General features: G+C 44.1%; 1 protein-coding gene across 2 annotated transcripts in view; it reads right to left on the bottom strand.

Annotated features, from left to right (window-relative positions):
• The window catches only part of utrn (utrophin), a 162,094-nt gene that overhangs the window by 128,440 nt on the left and 10,164 nt on the right, over positions 1 to 23,490 (bottom strand). For both annotated transcript variants that reach the window (XM_079180292.1, XM_079180293.1), the window contains exons 3-20: positions 16,429 to 16,490; positions 15,472 to 15,564; positions 14,540 to 14,617; positions 13,103 to 13,195; positions 12,520 to 12,692; positions 11,315 to 11,430; positions 10,455 to 10,621; positions 6,974 to 7,204; positions 5,494 to 5,675; positions 4,345 to 4,495; positions 4,013 to 4,132; positions 3,331 to 3,432; positions 2,818 to 2,925; positions 2,493 to 2,672; positions 1,590 to 1,753; positions 1,365 to 1,488; positions 1,172 to 1,259; positions 385 to 629 (exon numbers count right to left, since the gene is read on the bottom strand). In XM_079180292.1, coding sequence (XP_079036418.1) covers positions 385 to 629; positions 1,172 to 1,259; positions 1,365 to 1,488; positions 1,590 to 1,753; positions 2,493 to 2,672; positions 2,818 to 2,925; positions 3,331 to 3,432; positions 4,013 to 4,132; positions 4,345 to 4,495; positions 5,494 to 5,675; positions 6,974 to 7,204; positions 10,455 to 10,621; positions 11,315 to 11,430; positions 12,520 to 12,692; positions 13,103 to 13,195; positions 14,540 to 14,617; positions 15,472 to 15,564; positions 16,429 to 16,490 — 2,477 coding nt within the window. The remainder of the gene's footprint in view (positions 1 to 384; positions 630 to 1,171; positions 1,260 to 1,364; positions 1,489 to 1,589; positions 1,754 to 2,492; positions 2,673 to 2,817; positions 2,926 to 3,330; positions 3,433 to 4,012; positions 4,133 to 4,344; positions 4,496 to 5,493; positions 5,676 to 6,973; positions 7,205 to 10,454; positions 10,622 to 11,314; positions 11,431 to 12,519; positions 12,693 to 13,102; positions 13,196 to 14,539; positions 14,618 to 15,471; positions 15,565 to 16,428; positions 16,491 to 23,490) is intronic.

Here is a 23,490-nt window from a genome sequence, read left to right as displayed (position 1 = left end):
ATAATCTTTTCTCGGTCTAAAAAAGGAGGAAAACCTGCAACAGACACAATAAGTTATTCTGGAGATAAACTCACAAGTTACAGGATGAAGTCGTGCTTTACACTGACAGGTTTTCCCTCCCTGCTCAAAGTGAATCTCAACTCCACACTTCAGGACACACCAGGAAGAGTTTTATCTGTCTGAATCTGTACACCTTTTACTGTCTTTACAAGCACTTGAAGCACTGTTAAAGAGTCTCATCTCTGCTGTGAAAACTGAAATGTTTATGAAGCGCCAGCATGAGCTGAATGCAAGAGGACTGAGGAAAAGGCTGGAGGTGAAATTAAAGATGAAACTCACACAGAAGAGATCAGGGTGAATGTGGACGGACACAATGACTCTTACCTGACAGCCTCCGCTCAGGCTTCTGAGCTCAGCCTCGTCACACGTTTCTACAGCCGAAGTTGAGTCCAGCCACCGGTCCTGTTCCTCGAGGGCTCGGTCCAGGTCTGCCAGCTCTGCGGACACCGCCCTGACACGGCTTTGAGCGTGAACTCGCTCGCGGGCTGCCTGCAGCTCCCTCGCACACACATCCCACTCAGTTTGGGTCAGGTCTATGTCCGCCCTCACTGAGTCCACACACACTCCCTCTGCAGAGAAAGAAAGAAGCCAACAGACAAAAAGGCTCACTTCAAATGTACTGATCGACTAATTAAGTAGACTTTAAGTGAATTTTCACATCATTTAGTCTGTCACAGCCTGAGTTTTTGGTGTGAGTAAGAGACCCTAGCAAGAGTAAAAAGCAGACACGAGGTCAGAAAAGAAGTTCTGTTTTGTGGAAAGTTTTGTGTTTAACAAACATACTCCACTACCCCTCACTGCCTCCAGAACAGTGTAAACACCTGAGTGCCTCTTCATTTCATTGAGCAGTTATATGAAGTCAGCAACCCACCAGGCTGACAGATTTTACTACTCTGTCCACAAACAAACACAATTGGGGGGGGAAAAAAAACGTAGGCTTGTAAATACCCAGAAAAATACCAACCAGCTGTGGAAAAGTGGTTAAGTCTTATGAGATTTCTGTTCGAGCCACTAGTCGTGAGCCTCTGAGCAACAATAAATATGAGCAGCTGTCTTGGAACGTGAGAAAACGTGGGATTGGTTTGTGTGGTCAGTGAGCAAAGAATCATACCTCTCTCCAGCTGGTCCATCAAGACCCGTCCCTCCTGGATCACTTGACTGACCGTGGCTTCCTTTGCATTGCAGTCCAACTCTAAACTCTGCAGCGATTGGTCAACACACATTCACGGTGTGATTTTAAAAACATGTGCACTGACTTTAAGTTGGAATTGTGTGTTCTTAAGCCGTACGAACTGCAGGTTTACCTTCAGTGTCTCCTGCGGGTCCGGTGTGTCAGGCGTAGTGTCGGGGTGCGTGGAGGCCAGTGCCTGAGTGGACGTCTTCCATGTTTTAATCCAGGTCAGGACGCCAGAAAGCTGATTTTCAAACCTGCAGAACCCAAAACACAATGTGTCTTTAATTCTTACACTTTTCTGACAATGGAGGCCTAGTTTGTACGGTAGACGTCCCAGAACTGTCCCAGTTCTTACAATTGTCTGACTTCTGCATCGGTCTCCACCAGTCGTTTCTTCGGAGGAGCAGGCGGGCCCAACTCCTGGTCAGCGATCGAAGCAGCAGCAGCTATAGCAACTGCATCCACGACGACCTGCTCCTCCACCTGAGTCATCCCAGCATCCGTCACGGCTTCCATGACCTTAGCAGGGAGGTAGAGCAACGGTGAGAATGGGACAGAAATCAACCACACTCATCAAGTCTGAACCAAAACAGGCTGCGACTTTAAACTTACTCCATACACTCAATAACAATGTACAGCAGTGATTTTATCGGGGGAAAAACAACATTTTGCATTCTTGAATGTTGTTCCGACTTAGTTAAAATGTTACACTGATAACAGTTGTTTTGGTCATTAATTATTCATTACTTTACTTAAACTGACTTACTTAAAATGTAAGATTTATAATGTTATCTTTTTCCATTGTCTTCAATGGACATCCAATGAACTTCCACCCATCTTACTTCCCCTTTTTGTTTTCCCAAGGCCACAGGAAAGGCCAAATCAACACGTTCACACTGTCCAGGCGGAGCAAAAGTCTCTTTTTACAAAGTAGGTCGAGTTATCTTTAGTAAGTAGCTCCAGTTACAGAAATACATTTTTGTTCAAGGGGCGCTTTGTTGTACTTCATCTTCTTCCAAGGTGGTCTACTGTAGCTTCCCCAACACTGGCCGCTACATGTTTGAATTAATCTATATTCTGATGTAAACTGTAGCATCTGCTGGATTTTTCTAGCTAAGCAGCCGTGTGCTTTGTGCATTGAATTTGTTGAGTATCCGTGTACCTCTATTAGCTCAGGTACAGTAAGCATGGAGACAAAAGCCATTCTGAATAAAGTTACTTGCGAATAAAGGATGAAAACACACACACACACACACACCTGGAAGGAGCAGTCCTCCAGCTTCTGCACTAGGTTGTCCCATCTATGTGCCAGCTCCTCTGTGTTTGTCTCAATCTTGGCTCCCGCCTCAGAGCTCTGCAGTAGCGATATCACATCCTGTCCTGCATCAGAGAGCTGGTCAAGAGTCCTCCTCTTATTTTCCATGTCTTCCTTTAAAATCTACAGAATTGAATCACAAACAAAATCATTGGCTACGCTAAACATAGAAACCTTACTACTAAAGTTCACAAACTAGAGGTGGTTAGTTGTTAAAAGTATCTGCAGCAGCAGCATGGCAACTACAAAGACTTGGCAGACTACTTACTGCTAATCGGCGCACATTGGTATTCATTTCACTCGGGTCCTTAAAGTTGCTGGTCTGTACTTCACTCAAGGCCTCCTCTTTTTCTGCCAACCACGCTAGAAACAAACTCTACAGAGGAGGCGAGAAAATAGTATTAACTGAAAAAAAAAAGAGCGCATTGGTGTCCTGGAGCCTTGTTAACATGTAACACATTTGGAGTTCTGAATTCGGCGATTAGGGAAAAAAACTAAATTCAAAAACAGAAACAGTTCCAACTCAAAACAACAGAATTGCAGGATGAAGAACATGAAGTTCTACACTAAAAATAGTGGATCTGAAACACTTAAGGAGGCTTCATAAAGTGAAGCACCGTCCTTCACGACCTTTCAAAGAAGGACAGTTTGGAAGATTTACACTGTGGCATTGTCTGCTGCTGAAGTGCTCCATTATGTTTGATTATTTAATGAAAAAAGGGAAAAGAAGACAGTGTGCCTGTTTGTGTACGCAGTAGGGAGAGCGTGCTGCATGTCCTACCTGGTCTGATAGAAGCTGCTGCCACACCATGAAGACTTCCTGCAGCTTGTGCCACCTCTCCTCGGTCCAGCGACACACAGCCGCCCAGCGCTCACCCAAAGACTTGAAAGCAGGATAAAGAGCAACATTAATACGAACACGGACGTTCTTAGAAACACAATGTAAAGGAGAGGAAAAAGTTCAATACATATAATTAGGGCTGTATTTAACTTTTACTTTCATTATCGATTAATTTGTTGATTTTTTCTAGATGAATCAATTAAATATTTGGTCAACAAAATAGTGAAAAATGTCCCTTCAGTTTCTCATAGTCTAAGGTGATGTCCTCAAATGTCTTGCTTTGTCAGAGCAAACCCAAAGACATTGAGTTCATTAAGCTATAAAACAGAAAAAGCAGGAAATCTCCATATTTAAGAGCCATTATTTTATGAAAAATGACTTAAAAGATGAATCAACTATCAAAATAGTTGGCAATCATTTTGTATGAGCCGACTTCTTGTTGAAGCTCTCCATATATACAGAAGTCAACAGTCATGGGTAGAGAAACTTAATACAGCCCGACAATCTATAGAAAATGTGAGGTCACGCAGCCAGCTTTTGTAGATGAAGTTCTAAAAACAAAAAGGAGGGAATAAATATATATATATAGCTGACAAATTCACAAAGACGTCTGATAACTCACTTGTAGTTGCTCCTCCAGGGCAGCGGTGGCACTCTCCCCACTGTTCTCATCTACCACCACCACCATGTGCGTTAGAGAGTTGACCTTCACCTGCTCCGCCTCCAGGTCGTTCTGAAGCTCCTGAACAGAAACACAAATAGGGAATTCAGCCCGGTGGCATATTACCCATTAACAGAGCTGGCAGAGAAGCCAGTGAGCTTCATAGTGACACACAGTGAATGACTCATGCAAGTTCGGGATTTGTGTTCTACTTGTCCATGTTAAATCAATTACCCGTTCTTCATTGAATACATTTTGGCTTTGACAGAAGACACTTGAATGGGAATATTTACTTTGTGCTGTTCTATCTGTTCTTTGTAGAGCTCCAGGTCTTTAGCTGCTGGTTCTGTCTCGATCTTTTTGATTCGCTCCTCTGTTCGCGACAGCCAATCAGAAAGCTGCTGTAACTGCTGCTGCTGAAGATCCATCAGGACTTCGTGGAGCCTGGGGAGGGACAGAGTCAGCGCAGACAGTGAGGAAAAAAGAAGACATGAAAGATATCGGTTTAATAATCTTTCAGGTGAAACTGACCGATTTAACTGCCTCACAAACCCTGCAATAAGAGAGAACGCTGTATACAGACTCCACGGACAATGAGGCGTGCAAAAGCACATATATACTTTATAACAGGGTCAACAAATGCTCAAGTGGACATCATGAATACGATTTATCAACAAATGTGTTTTGTGTGTGTGTGTGTGTGTGTGTCTACAGCGTCATAAACCTTGATAACAGACATCAAGCGTTAGACTTGTTAGGCCTTGGAGAGCTCAAGGCTTATCAATTGTCACCTTCACTCAGTTTGTAGCCTTGTACATTCTTCACGAGAAAAACTCTGAACATCTGAGGTCAACAGTAACACTGAGAGGAAAATGACCTCTGCTGGGCAATGTGTGGCTCACGATGTGATACGACTGCACACGACACACACATTTCCAGATTTTTGAGTTGTAACTTCTTTTTTTTTAATGACAATACAATATCAGCTAACTAGTTTCTAAGGCTGTCTGGATACCATGTTAATGCTTTGAATGCTTGGGTGAAAAATAAATTGAGAATATTCAACAAATATGGGGCGCAACGACGACAACGCAGGCTGTCATACTTTCCTCAAACCTGCAGTCATTATTTACCTTATCATGTACTTCACTTTGCTATTATTGTCTAATGAGAGATAAGCACAAAAATTGGACTTCAAGGATTTTCCATTTTCCTGCCGCAGCGACACACAAACCTCTACACACAACAAACAAAACTATTTGTCTGAGAATAACTCTATTTCAGATTTTTGGGATAATGCAAACATAAAAGCATTCGGCTCAGCCTTGCTGGTTTCCGACACAATAAAGTAAAACATCATGTGATATTTGCAATCGACAACCTCAAAATGTATTGCTATACCTCTATAGGACCAAAGTGTGTGTACATGTGTGTGTATCAACCTGGCCTGGCGGTCCATGCTGGCCACTCGGAGGCTCTCCCAGCGGGAGTTGAGGAGGCACATCTGCTCCCGGATTTCCTCCTCTTCCTCGTCTGTCAGATTGCCCTGGGCAATCAGTTGGTTACCCGCTTGGAGCACATTACCCACACTGCTCTGGTGCGCTGTCAACTCCATCATAAAGGCCTTTTAGGAGAGGAGGAGTAAAGAGTTATGGTAAAATCATGTTTTACTTCATACCCTTAGAATTATGCAGATTCAGTCTAACATGGAGACCTAACCATGCTTATATAATCTCAGGCAGCCTGCTGACACTTAGCACCCACATACTAAAACCTGGATGCGTGTCCCTGGCGACCCCTTACCTCGAGCTTCACTAGGTAGGACACTTAATAATGCCCCGCAGAAGCACCGGGTATCACCTCTGCACCCTTGCATTAACGAGTGTTGCTGTAGCAACAGTCAGACAGGCCTGCGAGCACAAACTGAAGAGCAGAGTCTGTCAAGCAGCCAACTGAGGCCAATTACAAAACAAAAGAGGGAGGACACATGCTTCAAGAAGGAAAACAAGAGCAACTTTGCTTCTCAGCTCCTTAGAGGAGCTGCTTTTTGCTGGTCCCTGTTGTGAGCAATATGAAGCCCAATGAATTGAGTTATTGTGGTTTTTCCGTGAGCTCTCTGGATGAGTAAGCCTTTTTGACTGCGCCTTGTTTTTGGATCAGGCTTTGCTGGAGAAGTCGGGAGTACGTATGTGAACAATAAGGCCGAAACAAACTGGATTGATTTGTTTTAGGCCTCCTGAAAAGCCTGGCGGTTAAAGAGGCTTTGGGTCTTGTTGCTCAGTCTCACTACCGGCTTTCAGCTTTGACCTGGATTCCAGACATCAGACTTCACAAATATTCACATTTCAGCCAAAGGGAATCCAGCCAAAGCCCTTTTACACACACATGCACAGACACAAACCCTGCAGCTACGCCTTCTCAGGCAAGCAAGTGAGGTCTGTGCCAGGGCACCGTGGGGTGCTGTGCGCCACTGTTCGCAGCAGAATTCCTGGCATTCCCAACATGTACGGAGCATGTACTGCTGGTGGTGGGAGGGCTTTATCTCTGGGACACTATATTCAGGCTCAGCAATGGAGAATGACAGTTCTTAAGATAAAAAAACAACAACTGGTGTGCAAGTTAAGATAAGACATATATCCTGAGTGTGTCATCATTTGTCTTAAAAACAATAAAATGTTTAATTCTAAACTGAAATATAAGTCCATTTAGACAGTTATGGACTTTTCATATATTAACCTTTGAGAAGCACCACATAATGTATCACTTTGTCACTTTTTGACAGTAGTAGAGGTGCAAACAACAGTGTTATTTATGTATTTATTTTGTTGTGTCAATGTATTCGAGTCCTGTCTACATGTGCAAGCATGTTTACATCTCTGCAAGTGCCTAAGCCGGCCAGCCAGCCTGCGGGTCTCCTCCTACCTCGTGCGTGTGAAACTGCTCCTTGACGTCTTCCACATCATCCGACACCTCCTCCTGAGTATGCAGGGCATCCTCGGCCAACAGCAGCCAGGTCAGTACCTCCTCCAGTGTGGTCTGGTAGCTGTCCAGGTCCACTTCCAGCAGGCTGCCCTCCATCTCCCCCTCTGTCTCCGTCAGGGTGCTGGGAGTCTCGGGCCGGGGGCTGCTGCCCGCTTCCTCCATCTGCACATTCTGTAAGACATGAGGCGGGGATGAGGGCATTGGTCGACCATATTTTAGACATCTGGGGTTATCATTACTGCGATAATAGGAAAGGTATAATAGGAAAAGTAATTACTTTACTAGGTCAAAACCTCCATTTGTCTTTTCATCTGAGCACATTAGTTGGTACGTTTTTAAATAGAGCCAGACATCTAGGAGGGGCCAGTGTTGCTCTGGAGCATGCAGAGCAACCTGCCCTTCTAAGTTAAGAAAAAAACAACTGCAGGCCTATTATAGGATGCTTAGGGGAGCCCTTTCAACACAGGGCAGGGCAATGCTCATTCTAGGAATAGCAGCAAGTTTGTCCCGGGTAAAGTTGAGTGTACAGTCAGATATGAGAAATGGCTTTAAGAACAAGAGGGAAAGCATGTTTGAAATGAAACAAAGCTTAGATGTAAGCGGAAAGAAGCTTTGTTGTGTAATGACAGTTGTCTTGTCAGTGCAGTGTCCTTCAATAACAACTTCCCTGAATACATTTCTAAATCGAACACCATAAAAAAAGAGGCAGTTCATTAACTCCTTCAACACGATCTCACTAAATTAGCAAACTATTCCAGGATTCCATTTTCTGAAGAAAAGTTGGGAAAAAAAGAGTTCGACAGAGCTCAACAAATCGGTCTGGAGCTCAAATAAACAGGAGATAACATCTTTGCAGTCGGAGCCGTGCCAAGTCAAAGATGACAGAAATGCTAATGGCTGTGGAGAGACTGGTACAGCAACAAGTCAAATGGACCTTTGTTATCCAGGCGGAAATTACACAAAAGTAATGTCTGTGCAGCGAACTCAGAAAAAGGTCACCTGCTAAAAATATTTGATGACCTTTCAGATATTTTGGTGTAAGTCACAAAAATACTGTAAGTCCTTATGTTAGACCGGTGGAGGCTGGCGGAGACATCAGTAACAACGTTAGACTGAAAGACAAGGAGGGAGAGAGGGAGAGGGAGAGAGAGGGAGAGAGAGAGGGAGAGAAAAAACTGCAGCCTTGCTCGATTTATTGACTTGAATGGCTGTGAATAGCTGTGGTCTGGCTCAACAGAACACTTTATTATCACCAGATGATTTGCTCAACTCAATCCCTGCATTCATCACGTTTGCCGTTGTGGTTCTGGAGCATGCAATCATGCATACGTAACATTTTGTTAGATCACAAGCCGTCAATATTGAAAACACATGAATATTAAGGACTCCACAAAAATAGCATGAACCAGTAGCATGAACTTCAAAAACACAATTATCAGAAACAAAGAGCCTTTATTTTTTTTCCTCCACTCGCTCACTACCAGCAGCATTACGCATCACTTCCTATGGAGAGAGGAATTTTGCCAGGAAAGTAAACCCCTTGTTGGACCAATCAGGACACTATTTAAAAAGAGACTTTTCCAGCACTCGTTCCAGGACGTGTGAAGTATGTGCCCGCGGCCAATAAAAACCTAAGAAGGTGGTTTCTGGGATTTTCTGACTAAAAAAAAAAACCTCTGAAACAGCCACACCAGCGATGTATCCATACAGGGCTGCAGTTTGATCTGCTGTAGTTACTCATCACAAGTTAGTCAAACGGCAGGAAAGTCCAACTGAATCAAGGTGTAGAAATAAGACACCCTGAAACGCTCACAGATGTTAAACATTGAACAGTGCCGGTGTGTGCATGTAAAGCCACCTGCCCACCAGCACGCAGGCATCTTTAATGCTCCAATAACCTTCCCTGTCAACTCTCTGCACACACTCCCATTCTCCCCAATTTATTCCCTCATTTCCTTCCCCCCCCCCCCCTTTACAGCTCTGTGTTTCCAGCAGCATGCAGTTCGGTCTGTTGGCTAATGTCAGAGGGGTGAGTCATGGCTCTGCTCCCTATTTGCCTACGCCTGCTGTGCTTTTCATGAGCAGCGCTGGAGAGAATGAAGGAGATGGCTTTTTTTTTTCCTGGGTGGGGGGGTGACTCCCTCTATCTGGCGACACACAATGAGACACTTATACAATATTCCTTATGCTTGCACATAACGGCGTCTGTGGCCTTCAAACTGAATGTTATCAGAAACACAACACAGCAGTAAAGGTTGAGGCAGTTATGGGTTCAATTTTTTTTTTTTTTTTTTTTGCGCCTTCAGCTTTTCAGTTGTTCTTCAAGCAGACGTGAAGGAGCTGAACTAGCTTCTCTCCCATTCATAGAAAGAGATAACGGGGTTTTTTTTTGTTCCCAGGGGGCACAGACAAGGGGGGGTTCAGACAGGCAGCCACTGGGGAGCACTGTGTCACTATTGAAATAACCGAACCATGGGGATTAAAGAGATAGTACACTGTTTTGTATATTTCTTGAGGGGCGTATCCATACACAAAATTGTCATAAACAGGTTGGGGTAGGACATCCACTGTGCTGTTTACAAAAAGGTACGTCCTATGAAGCAAATAGTTACAGTCTAGTACAGTACAATACTATTTGCAGTACATCTTATACTACATATTGGCATTTGCAGAACATAAATCCAAATATTCAAGTCCAATAAAGCCAGATGTTTGCTTCAGCATGATAGTGAGGTTAGCCTAGCGCCCTGATAAACTATCCCATTGACTTCTTGAAAATAAGCTCTGATTACACATGTATGATTATGATAATCTTAACAAATAAACTTCACTTCTATGTTTTTTTTTAGGCATAAATGCAATCAGCAGAAGTAAAAAGACGTAAGGTTAGAATAACAAATTATACCATGGTCGCATGACTTCACGTCAGCCCCCCCCCCTAAGTGAAAGGTGGACTAGTGTTCGGCGTGATGACGTTAAGTCATCTGCTTTAGCCACTTGTTAGCAACCGCTCTTTTTAAGACACGTGAATGCTTCAATGTTCGTCGGTGGGGCTTTTACAATCGTATTTGATTGACCTAGGTTTGTGTATCGAGAACCAGTTCTGAACTGCTTTTTGTTATTCCAGTTGTGAATTCCCGAAGTTTGAACTCAATGTGCTTTTGTCTACATTGCCGGTTACCAGCTGTGGATTTTGAAAGTTTGCACCTTGGATTCCTTGAAAAACAGATGTCTCCATGGACTCAGCAGCTTAAAAGGTTGTGAGAATAGTACAGTGGCTTTCCCGTCGGTATGGATCCCACTTTGCCCCAAAATCGTCGTCCAGTAAAGCCTCAGCTGTTGGTGCTTTTTTGCATGCTGACATCGTACCCTCCTGTATCCTATCACATGAAGTACAAACATGCCGTGTTGTGTGTTTTACCTGAGCACTGAGGCCTGGACCTGAGTCCTGAGACTCCACTTTGTATTTGCGTGGGAGGGTCTCCACTTCTCGGATAGCCTCCATGCTCACGTCTTTGGGCAGCACGGCGAACAGCGATGTTACGTACATGATGATGGACTTCTTATCCGGTAACTGCACTGCCACGTCTGAGAGAGAGAGAGAGAGCGGGCAAGATGGTGGGAGGGAGGTGGATGTAAAGGCGGAAAGATCAGAGATAGAAGTTAAGCGTGAGAAGCAGGAGGAGGAGAGTGGGGGGGGATAGAGAGGTGAAAATTGCATGTGGAGAAAAGCAGCATGGTCGATGAGGTGAGATCACGGTTAAGGGTGACAGCAGGAGATCAGATGGGACGGAAGGGGAGAGGGGAGGGGAAAAAGGCAGGTTGAGGCAAGTTGCGCTAATTAAACAAGGCTTTGACACGGGTCAAGTGTGACTACCTCTCGCTCATGACATAACAAGAAGTGTCTGAACATAGACAGCTCACGTACGTGCACACCGTGAACTGTAAAAAAAAAAAAAACATTCTGCACAAACGCAGCTTCTTAAATTTTCAGCCAAAGACAACACCAAGGTATTCGCTCCATGGTGAGCATATCCAACTGCTGGCAGGACATGAAGGCAGGCTCCATGAACACAGGCCATGTTTTAATACGGGGGAATTTTGGACGGTAAAATATAATTTTGCATCCAGCTAATCTTTGGGACTACTATAAAAGGTAGTTGGTATGTGCCTTTTCTTTTGTAATCCAATTGTTTTACATTTTCACGTTATTCTTGTCCAAATAATTACAGTTGGTGTACAGTGTGGTTCAGTGTTCAACGACGCTCAACAAGGCCGTACCTTCGGCATCCAGTAGCCTATCAATAGCCAGCTGGTCTTTGGCTACAGTGAAGGCGTGGTCCAGTCTCTCCACAGGGCTCAGTCTGACCACCTGATCCCAGCTGAATGCATTTGGCCTGAAGACACAAAGAACAGTGGCGATATGAGAGAGCAGCAACATGGAGACTGTAATCATTTCCAAAATGAAGGTTCCGGTCTCAGATAATCCATAAAACACATGCATCATATCCGCAAAAATGTTTTTTTTAAGAACACAGCTTCTGTTTCACATGCACTTATGCAAAAATTGTGTTTTGGACATACCAACAATGTTATAACTCAGGGAGTGGAGGTTTCTAGATGATATGTGGACAAAAAAAAATGACCTTTTCCTGCCTGGGCATAACCCTTGTGCAGAAAAAAAAACAACACGGAACAAGTATTTGGAACATATAATCTGTTCTCCGCACAGAAAAGACTTCCCTTAGTTGTGCAAGGGGGAACTTGTGTTGAGGCCAGTTGGGTGTGGAATGTGTGCGTTCAGTTATCCACCTAAATCCTGGCCCAGGTCTAAACCAACACTGGCCTTTCTCACTGCTCACAGGCCTGTGTGTGCGCGCGTGCATGTCACTAGTAAAGACAAGGGGTTACAGAAAGCGGGAAAAACAGCCCGAACGCTTCTCCCGCTCTCTTTCTTTCACACACACAGCAGCTTACACACATACACCAAGCGTGTGTAAACAGTGGTATGGCAGGCGTAAACAGAGCAAGTCAAGCGGTGTACACACACCCGGCAGGCGCTGACCTGCCAACCTGACCTCCTGCCACTTAGCCTGGGTATCCTCACAAGCTCTCCCTCTCTCACACACACGCACGCACACAGAACACTTTCTACATATCAACCATTCTTAAATTCCAGGAATTGGTTTCTTGAAGGTATTTGAAGCTCTTGGTCTGGGTCCCGGATGATTTACATACAGAGAGTCAAAGGGTATATGTCAAATATGCAAAGACAACTCCAAGTGGAAAATTCCTCCAACAGCAACAAATATCAAAACGTGGCACGTAAGAAAGGTTACGGAAAAAGACTAAATGTACAGAAATACAAAGACACGAACGAAGACGGAGGATATTGTCCGTTTCTTCAGATCACTGCAGTAAAGTGTTTGTTCACGTGACCCCGTTTTGCACACCAGCAACCCCCAGAATCTACGATCTCGCCTCACCTGAAGTGATGAAGGATGCTGTTGAGAGCCAGGCCGTCAGCCCAGCTGGTGGTGAAGTTCAGCACATTGACTTCTGGGTAAGAGCGGGTGCACTGACGTACCCAACTCAGCAGGATCTTCTCACTGTTGGTCTGCTGCAGGTTGGACATGATATCCTTCATGATATCTTTCACCTACACAAACGTGGAAAAACAGACACACATTAATACGGGTGAAGGAACAGGAGTGAAAACCTGCGTATGTTTTTGTTTTTTTGGTGCCATGGAAAGTGATGATTATTCTAATGATCACCTTACTAACCAGGGGACCATGATTACAGCATCATGTGACCGGCATAGACTTTCAAACTTACACAAAGCAGTGGATGATAAGCATGTTTACACGCACGTGTGCACATCAATACTGATTTTCCATCATCTGTATTTCTAATCCCTCTGGATCATTAGTGAATTGGGAGTTTACCGTCAGCGCAAACATTAATGAGCCTGTGTGTGTGTGTGTGTGTGTGTGTGTGTGTGGGTGTACGTGCAGGATGTGGGTGGAAAGAAAGGAACAGCCCATGTGTGTCTACACGTGTGCTCACCTGCCAGTGGAGGATAATACTCCAGATGAGGCCCAAAGTCAGCTTGTGGTTCCCATCCACAATATCTGTCCCTCCGATGTTTACCAGATCGACCTGAGAGAAATGACACACTCATTGAAAATACATAACTAATAACACAAGCAGTGGCACATAGTCGGGTCCTAGTTGTAAAGTAGAAAATATTCCTGTTTTGAGCAGATTAGTTGGAAAGCCAACCCAGTTACACACAATATAAAATCTTCTCAGGGAAAATCTTTTGTTTGCTGTTATCATAAAATCTTTTCAAAATGAAGCTGGTTACCGCACGAACCCTGACAGTAAAACACAAAGTAACATCTCAATGTCTTCATCAAGTGGAGCACATATACTATTGCTTTGAGTCGTAATGAGTGTCCACACTGGTACAGCTGAAAACCTCTCAACCATGCATTTTCCCCACACAGTGGATTATCCAACCCTAATTACACCCTTCCAATGGTACCTATGAAGTGTGTCTGCAGCCTTGTCAGACACAGATCCTACGAGGAGAGGCCATGTGTGGACTGATTATACATAGATATTTTGGAGGGGATCAAGGCACAGAGTGGAACATGAGGTCAAGTGTCTGGTTAAACTAAAAAAGTGACCTCTCTGTCTATGGCAGAGCTGACCTCTGACCCTTCTCTAGTCCCAATGAGCTCCATCCTGCCACACTGTCCCTTCTCTCTCCGTCACTCTTTCGTCCTGCGCCACACACACACACACGGTTCGTTCTACTTCTGCGTGTGTGCATGTTTCTCAAGGAGAACAAAGCACATATCAATAATAAATGTTGTTTCTATACTTTAAATAAGTGTTTTTTATGATTTCTATGTATTTTACAAAAGATTCCAAGGCCGTGTTTCCTTTTCTCCAGGCATTAGACTTTAAAGGCTCGTGGAAACTCTGGCCTTCACAGCTGACAGTATCTGGCTCTTGCAGGAGAGAAACCAGCAAGGGCTACATGCAAACTGTAGCCTCTGTGACTTCCCATATGCATGCCCTTCCCATTATCTCCCACTGCTACGGTCAAGGCATTAAGACCGACTATTGTACACAGAGAGGAGGAGGGATGAGGGATGAGGGAGCAGAGGAGCGACGCAGAAAGAAAAATACAAAACTCAGTGTAGACAAAATGACACATTCAAACAGGATGGAAATGGACACATCTATGACAGTGTGAGACAATGTCAAACGTACCATAGCTAAAGCATTTGTGGATTTTTTACTTCAGCAACACAGCAGCAGGTAAGTTTACAGTTCATTCTAGTTCCTTATTTGTGGCTGTGCTACGCTAAAGTCAAACCCTGCAGACTCTTTGACCTGGTTAAGAACCACATGTCCGTGGTTTGGCTAAAATCATCCGTCAACAGCAGCTGACAGCCCAAAAGAAAACAGCAGAAAACAACAGATACTCACATTATTTTGATGCAGGACTTGAAGAACTTTGTTGACGTTGTTGAGAGCGTGCACTCTGGTTGAGCCTCTCTCTTTGGTCTGAGGAACAGGAAACACAACGCTGATCAGGTGACTGAGCATGTTCAGCGTTATCATTAGCCTGCAGCAATCTCTGGCCGTTCATTAAATCATCAGAGATACATAAAGCAGTTCCTCGAAAATTGAAGCCTATGACACATTTATTCATTTATTTATTCACACTCGTGAAAAAAATGTGAGGCATTGCGACACCACGGAAAAGGAATGCCATCACTCAGCGGAGTGCTTCTCTCCATACGTTAATCACAGCCATTACCCTATCAGCAGTGTCCACAGGCCAACTTATGGAAAGAATGGCAGGATGAATAGCCGCCAGCTGAAAATCCTTTTTAAGTCTCCGCATAACTCGATCACTCATTAGCACCCCATTATAGAATTAGTATTGTGGTACCAGAGAGATAGTGTGTGCACATGTATGTGCCGGCATGTACGGCATGGAGACAGTTGGCACTTAAGTGTGGCTGCAGGTGCTAGAAAGCAGATATGCTGTTGAAGGGGGTAACACCGAGGGGACACTGATAAAAAAAGGAACATAAAGATAGTGTTTGTGTTTGTTAGGGGAAAGTATTAATTTAACCCGCTGAAAAACTGAAACGTCTTGCTGAAAATAACGTACAAGAATTTCAAAATATCTGCTCTTAATGTATCCGTTTCTATTCAAGCATCCAAACTACATCTGCGGTGTGGCTCTAATGTTTGCATTAGATTTAAGGTCGAGAGAAAGCATTTGCTTGTACTGCCTTGAGTGGATGCAGCAGTTACAACCCTGCCCATGCCCCCAAAAAAAACCTTTGAAAAAGTATTGAAGAGGTAAACCAATAAACCAACGCGAACCTTAATATGCACAAACTCACCAGTACAGTGCCAGTGAGACTCTCCAGCAGGTCCAGCAGCTTCCTCCCATCCCTCAGGTCAGAGAACATATCATTGATGGCCGGCTTCCCCGTCTGACAGGAGAAAACAGCAGAACGGGTAAGGTTGTGTCTACAATGTGTTGGCACCAAGGGTGAAAATTTCCCCCTTTAAGATTTTAACTTTGAATCAACTATGTAATCCACTCAAGGAGGATTTTTAAAAAGACAGTCAGATTGGCATTTAGAGGGGCAAAAGTGGACTTAAATTCCCAGAGGCATAACATTTACAGTACATGCATTTTAACGAAAAAGATTAAAAAGGGTAGTTCAACCACCCAATGAAGGTCATAAACATGAAACATGAGCAACAAGATATTTTTAACAGGTAAGTCAGGAGAGAATGTGAAAGCGTGGGACTTTTATTGTGAAGACTTTATAGGAAATTAAATTGCATTGAAGAGACTAGAGTAACCACGGCATGAGAGCATTTAAGAGCTTCAAAGACAATTTTTGGCAGGTCTGGAGAGTTTATAAAATCTACTCAGCATATTTAACACCACTGTAAATGGTGTGATTATGAGGATGATGAGATAGAAAAACAGGGCTAAGACGTGCAGTAAAACTAAATGTTTAGTTCATTGGTCTGAACATTTGTGCTTCATTTTACCACATTAAGATGAAATATATTAAAGTGAATCATATAACAGTAACAACAATGGTTCACATTTCAACAGTTTACTACCCTACTACCCTGCTAGCAGCAAAGCTAACCTGCTGCAGTAACCTTGATATAGTGCCACCATTTCAGTGCCTCCATAAAGTTTTTTATTTTAATATCAGGCAGATGAAGCTCTTTTAAAATCAATAACTCAGCTTAATGGGCTTCTTTCTGAACACATTTGCATTTTCTAATCTGTTTTTAATCAGTGCCGTTAAAGTGTGGTCGACAGACTTTACCTTGGACAGCTGTGCATTTATCCATTTGGTGAATGTTTTCTTCTGTACTGAATCATGCTCATCTGTGGAGGACAGAGAAGAGGGGTTGTTAGAAAGCTGGCTGATCGACAAGTGGTTAAAAAAATGTCCACATCGACGGAAGGTACAGCCAGTCTTATGACGACAGCAGAGAACATTGTTAACGCTCAAAAGTCCATTTTCACTCGTTTATTTCAGGAACCCACTGCCTTCATTCACTCTCACGCCGACATGCTTGCTAAACGGTTATAGAGGCTGGAGGCGTCACGGCTTAAAAGCCTCACGATCGATGCGGCTGGAACACCAGGAAACTACAGCAACACAATGCAGGCAAGAGGGGCGTTGGATCATTTGTAGAACATGTCAAAAAGGTCTGCCGCGTCAGTAAAAGGGTAACCCATCTGCATCTGTGCACAAGTCCTTGTCCATTTATAATGTTCCCCTGGTCTCCGAATCCAAATGGACAAATATTTCCCATTCTCTTCCCGCTCGACTCCCTCCCTGCTGCTCCTGCTCCATTCTCTCCAGCCTGGCTCTCCAATAAGGCCTCATTGTGTGTCAGCTGCTCTCATGTGCCTGGGCGATGGCTGGCTACTGTTAGCTCCATACAAAAGCCTTGGACTTGACAAAACAATATTTGTACCACTTTGTCCCACATTTAAAAGAGTATAGAGTGAAACGATCCATTTCATTATAAAGACTTTATATCTTTATAATATTGGACAAAATGAGATGTTGAGATGAATGCTTTACAATCAAAGCTGAAGGATTTGGGGGCACAGCCTGTGTGAGTAGAAATCCTTCATAGAGGCCTCTGCAGGTGTTGTGTATAGTAGATCAGTGATAAATGAAATGAAGTGGAAACTATTTCCATATGGCCAGGAAATGATTAATGATGATTAATCGATAAACACTAAATTAAACGAGGCATTTTTGAACCGTAGACTCATTTGTAAAGCAATGACTCCAAACATGTCGTGATTACAGCTGCTCAGGTGTGAGGATTCCATTATTTTCAACAAACACATCATTTAGGAAACTGAATCTCTTTGATTTATTAGATTTTTTTACTCTACAGACAAAATAAGCAATTGCAAGTCTTCAATTTGGACTGTAGGAATGATCCAATCTGTTAGATCAGTATCAGTACCCGGTACTGTCACCAATACACAGTAAATACTTTTTCAGGGAGTGAATTTCTCTTGTCATGTAATCAACAATCCCAGGATGCATGGTGGTGGATCACTAAACTCCAGGCTAGAACATCAAATCACTGCAGAAAAAATGTGACATTCCTCAGCAAAGTATAGCAGCCGTTTGAACTTCCAGTCAAATACACAACAGCATCAACGATAGAGTTGAACACCTGAGGGAACGAGTGTTATCCATTATCCTGTCAGAGAACCTGCACCGCAGATAAATGTGTATGTCGGCCTGCCATGTTCTGCAAGTTTAGGTGATGTTTGGTTTCTTTCTCTCTCGTGTGAACTTCCTGTACTCTTAACCTCCCAAATAAATTGTTCATTAAGTTGTCATTCTCCCTCAGAATTGCACACCTGGGGGAGTCGGGAAAAAAAATAATTTACAGGACAATACAGTCTTGGATGGAGGTGCAAAAGACTGTGTGTGCGCGTGAGCATTAAACTGCCACTGTCATTCAACTCGCCGCTGTGTAAAGTACCATGAACTGAACAAAAGGTCGGAGGTTATGATCACCAGCCCCAACAGTCGTCGGTTTCTTTGTTGTGTGTGTGTGTGTGTGTGTGTGTGTGTGTGTGTGTGTGTGTGTGTGTGTGTGTGTGTGTGTGTGTGTGTGTGTGTGTGTGTGTGTGTGTGTGTGTGTGTGTGTGTGTGTGTGTGTGTGTGTGGCTGGGTGAGAAGGGGAATAAAAACAAGAATGTACTGCAAACAGAGGCCAGAGGTAGGGGTGAGAGAGGTGACGAGATGAGAGGAGGAGATAAATGGTGGTGGAAGAGACAAGACTCGACTAGAGGCAGGATTTTTTTGGAACTACGAAGGGTCAACGTATAGAAGGCGTTGTCTGCTTTACAGATAGTTCAGCCCTTTGAGGGGATTTTTTTGATTTTGGGGAAGAAGACAAGACAGAGTTACTACATCTTCCATTTTATTATGAAATTCCATTCTTTAGGGATACTTTAAAACTTTTGACTCAATTTGAAAACTTTTTAGTTGTCAAATGATCTAAAATTCCATGAAGACCAGAGAAGATGATTGGGGCAGAGAAGTAGAAGGTGGAGCGGTGTTTCTGTGGAAGGAGACGAGTGGACGGGTGAGGTTTCTAGGTGGGAACTAAAGCAGGAGAGACTAGTCACTCGTATACACTTGCACTGCGTCCTCTTCTCTGTGCCATTGTCTTTAAAAGGGCTTTGAACCGTAACACTGTAAAAAAGGCCCTCCTGAGAGTATGTTGACCTATTTTTCCACATAAATCTCAGGCGGCAACAACAAAAACCTAAAGGATTCTTTCTCAAGAGGTGAGGAAGACAAAGAGGCGATCGCTGAAGGAGGCGATGAATCAAAGAAGGTGATGGAGAGAAAAGGATACAGGAGACAAAGACGGTCATGGGGTCTTTGGAAAAAAATAAAACGATAGCGTGATTGACAAAAGGGTAGGTGACATAACAGAGGGCCCAATAACTGTGGGCAATCAATCACAGTGGATAACGGACCCGGTGGAATGGTTAAACATGTCCTGACAGACACGGGGGGGGGGGGGATGAAAGACAAAACAACAAAGAGAGAAAACAAGGAGAGAGAGAGAGAGAGACAAAAAGATAAAGAGAGGCAGCCAGAGAGAGAGAGAAGAATGCTGGCAAGAACATTGAGAAAACAACTCACGAGGAGCAGGACAGGTACGGGACAAGCATGCTTTCAACACAATATACATTTTCCTTTTAATAAAATGCGGAGGCCTCCTGTCCTGTCGGTCTTATCGGCAGCCTGTGGAGGGCCTCTGGGGGCCCCGTGAGGAGAGGGTCCCCCGTGGGCTCGGGTCTCCTCCTGGGCTCTCCACCTTAACCACCTCGACAGGACAATACACTCGATTCATGCCCTGCTCCACCTCAATCTGTCTGCTGCTCCTACTCACCACAGCACAGGAATGTCTTACTGGTGGACGGATCAAAGCGGCGACGGGGCTGTGTGCGCAAAGTGTGTTCAAGAGGGCGTGTGTGAGTGTGTGTGTGAGTGAGTGTGTGTGAGCAAGAGAGAGAAAAATACCCTCAGCAAGCAGAGTCTGTATAAACATCACTAACACACCATTACATATGTCCACTTATGTCACTTTGCTTATGACCAGCCACATGCGCACACAAAGTACAACATTGCACACACAAAGTGAATACAGTGTCTAGTAGCTGTAAGTAAAGTCTAATTAGTTATGCTGAGGCCATGGAATACCAATGATTAGAGGGAGAGTCAACATTCGTTTTGAAACTACACTAGATGAGGTTTGTTTATCCAAAAACGCCCCCTTTTCAATGAGCTGGTATGCCAAAGGGATGCTGACAACTATACGTATACGTTGCGTTACTCTCGTCTCTTTGTAACACTTTGCTATATAGAGTATTGTGCCGTGTCCCGTTCACGGATTTCACAGAAATTCCTGTTTAACTTATAATTTAAACCCACTGCTGTTGCTAATTGAAGCCTGTCAACAAATCATCTTGGCCTGGTGTATATTTAACCCCCCCCCCCAAAAAAAAAGGCATCAATAGAAGCATTGGACCTACCAAATGGTGGATTCCTTTCAAGATAAACATGCTGCCTGCTCGTAATGTTAATTATTACTGAGGAAATAGAACCATCACAGAATTTGAGGTCCTATACTAATATTAAAAAGTAAAGTTTTTGCCTGGTCCTATTCAAAACAACTGGCAACAGTTGAGTAATGCTTGTACTGGAAACCAATCGTTTTGGGTCACTTGGTCATATGATAAAGATGTCCTATCAGCCCAGTGAACTGACCCTAGCACAGAGAAGCAAGAGCCACAGGCCCGTGTGTATTTGCAGAACAAGCAGTCAACCCCTGTCAAATAATCAGCCGTCATATTTCCCATTACTGAGCCAGACACACTCACATTAGTGTAAGCGGAGTCGCGTACAGTCAATGTGGTGAGAAACAAATGCTTCTCTTCAGGAAGTAGTGATTACATCAGGAAGAGTAATCCCACTGGTGTCCTCTCACAGTCCACTGAGCACACGCATGCTCTCAATATGTTTCCTCTCACGTTTCGTGTGACTAATTTTCATATTTATGTACACAGCCTGTATGCAGAGCTCTCTGTTTCCGTCAAAAAGAGAAATACGTTCTGCAAACCCCCCCCCCCCCCCCCCCCAAAAAAAATGCATTCAGATACAAGTTTATTTTTTTGGAGATATTCCATGATCTGTCAAAAATTGCCCGGCTGCTCCCACTTCCCTTGACCCAGTGTTGACCAACATTAAAGAAGCACGCTTTGACTGAGAGGTTTGAGAGAAATGAACCGCGAGCAAACCTCAAAAGAGGACATAAGCCGGCAAGAAACACACACGTTCTTCAGAGCAGCCAGCTGGGAACACAGAGCAGACACGTCAAATATACAGCTCCGGTCTATTAGTGTATCCCCTCCCCTCTCACAGGTGGAGAGAGCCTGTGACCACACAGCGGGGAGAAGGGGGGGGGGGGGAGAGGTGGGAGGCACCGAGGTGAAAATCAAACAAACCCTCAGGGTTTCCACGGCAGCATCACACGGTCAACACGAGAGCTCAGAGATTAGATAAATAGAGATATTTACAAAGTTTAGCTGCACCAGTGAGCAGCGATTAACTTTAGCGGAGTTATACTTGTTAAGTTATATTTAGGTTAAGCTAAAACTTCTAAATGTCCTCAATCATTGATTCGTTAAAGCCTAAAATGCATGTGTGGCCACTGAATGAATAACTGAGACGCCATACACTCAGCCCCAGTATCAGCTGAAGTAACTGAAGGTTTAATAAGCGGAAAACAAACTGTGAGTGTTTGTTTGAAAGTTGTCACAGTGTTGAAAGTCACTGCACCAAAAGTAAACTGTCTCTGTACACGCTTTACCGGAGTCATGGGAGATGAAACATTAAGGACGGCGTACGTCTTGGCTATAAAACGACTCTCAAGCTGACGCCGCATTCATGATGTTTTCCAGGATGAACTTCACCTTGATGGGAGTCTAGAAGGAGGCTCATCTTTTAACCGTCTTGTCTTTCAGTCCAGCACCACCCGCAGCCTAGTGGAGGGCACTGATTCCTGAAGCTCTGTTTATACTCACGCTTGGCCTCCGCGAGCTCCGAGCATGAACGGAGGCGTCTATTGTCTACGTGCTGCGTTATTCAAAGGAACGCCAGAGGGCATACAAACAAAATGAACTGTAAGGAATCAAAAAGACGACGAGTGTAACCTATAGATGCGCCCATAGACTGTAGGTGTAATGCTAAGTATTACATGCAAGGGAAAGAAACTAAGGTTTAATACCCTGTAAAACTATTTGATTTGGTTGCTAAATATATACTCAAATGAAGATTTTTAACACCTCCTGTTCCGAAAGCATCTAAAAACAAATTGGCCTTCTTTGTATGAACCCTAGACAAATGCATAGTGTTATTATCAGTGAGGCGACCAAGCGCCGCGACCACTTGCGAGGCCCCGATTGCGCGCGCATCGCATAAATAACGCTTTACACAGGACACAAACAACAATCACACTGTTAGGCTTTCAAGCCAACCATTGTCCATCACTGAAGTTAGAATCTCTCTTGACAAATTTAAACTTTTCCTCATATACGTATGTTCACATAAAACTGAATCCAGGTAACAGTTGGATGGGACGTGTTTTATTTTGACTATGTACGTTGCGAGGAATGCATAGAATTCCTACAATTTCCACCATGCATTCCTCCCTCCTTCCTCCAGTGGTCACTTGTCTAAGCTTGTCCCAGGCAGCGGCAGCGGCGGCGGCGGCCGCACACAGCCTTGTTGACACTCTTCCCCCGCTAAGATCAGGGAATTTGTAAGGAAAACACTACAGAACGTCCAGAAAGATTAACCCATATCCCCACTTAGCAGCCTGAAAAGCATCTCAGTGGCATGCTGGCTGAGCATGAATGGTGAAGTGAAGGGGGGGGGGGGGGGGGGGGGGTACTGTAATCTAGTGAAGGCACAGCAGGTTGACTGTAAGCAGTAAGCCAAGTCAGTGATACAACTTGAAGATGAAGTGAAATGAATGAGAATAAAGCAAATCTTTAAGAACATACTTATAAAGTAACAACTGTGGTAAACCCTGTGGCATCTTTAGAGTAGATACTGTATATAGTACATATATGACATATACACTTGAATCTAAATCTATACAGCATTTGTCTAGCACAAAAAACTGCACCACCTGTAACACGCCTAGCTGTCACCGGGCCATGTGTCACACAGCTGTCAAAAGTTCCTACCTCTGAGTTTGAGCCCATACTCTGCCATCATTTACCATAAGCCCCCGCAATGCTGAACCAAAGAAGAAGAAAAAAAAGAAAAGGTAGCGAGAGATAATCCAAGTGTATCAGCACAAAACAGAGTTTGACATTCATGCCTCACTCTCCTCCTCTCTCTCTCTCGCTCTCTCTTCTGCCTCTGTCGCTCCTTGACCAGCGAGGGATGAAAAGATCAGAAGAATGCAGCAAAGAGAGAGAGAGAAAAAGAGAGAGAGAGAGAGAGAGGGAGGGGAGGGAAAGAGGGACACTGCCAATGAAAGGGAAACAGATTGGGGGCAGAGCAGAACACGACAGGGCAGGCCTAGCGTGGGGAGCTACAATGCATGGTGGGACAGGGAGGGAACACAGGTGAACACAGAAACACTGTTCGGCACCATCCCTGCGTGCAAAAGGGCAGAGTGCACGTGCCGTGACGAGATGGGAAAAGGAGACAAACAAGGTATCGCCCGGAGATCACTGCCCAAATATGTGGCGGGGCAGAGGCTTTAACTTTCAGATCTGCATCTGCTGGAAATCAAAGTTTGCCCACATTCCT

This window comes from Pholis gunnellus (assembly GCF_910591455.1).
Source record: "Pholis gunnellus genome assembly, chromosome: 19".
Taxonomy (NCBI): domain Eukaryota; kingdom Metazoa; phylum Chordata; class Actinopteri; order Perciformes; family Pholidae; genus Pholis; species Pholis gunnellus.
This window is presented reverse-complemented; position numbering and strand designations above follow the sequence as displayed.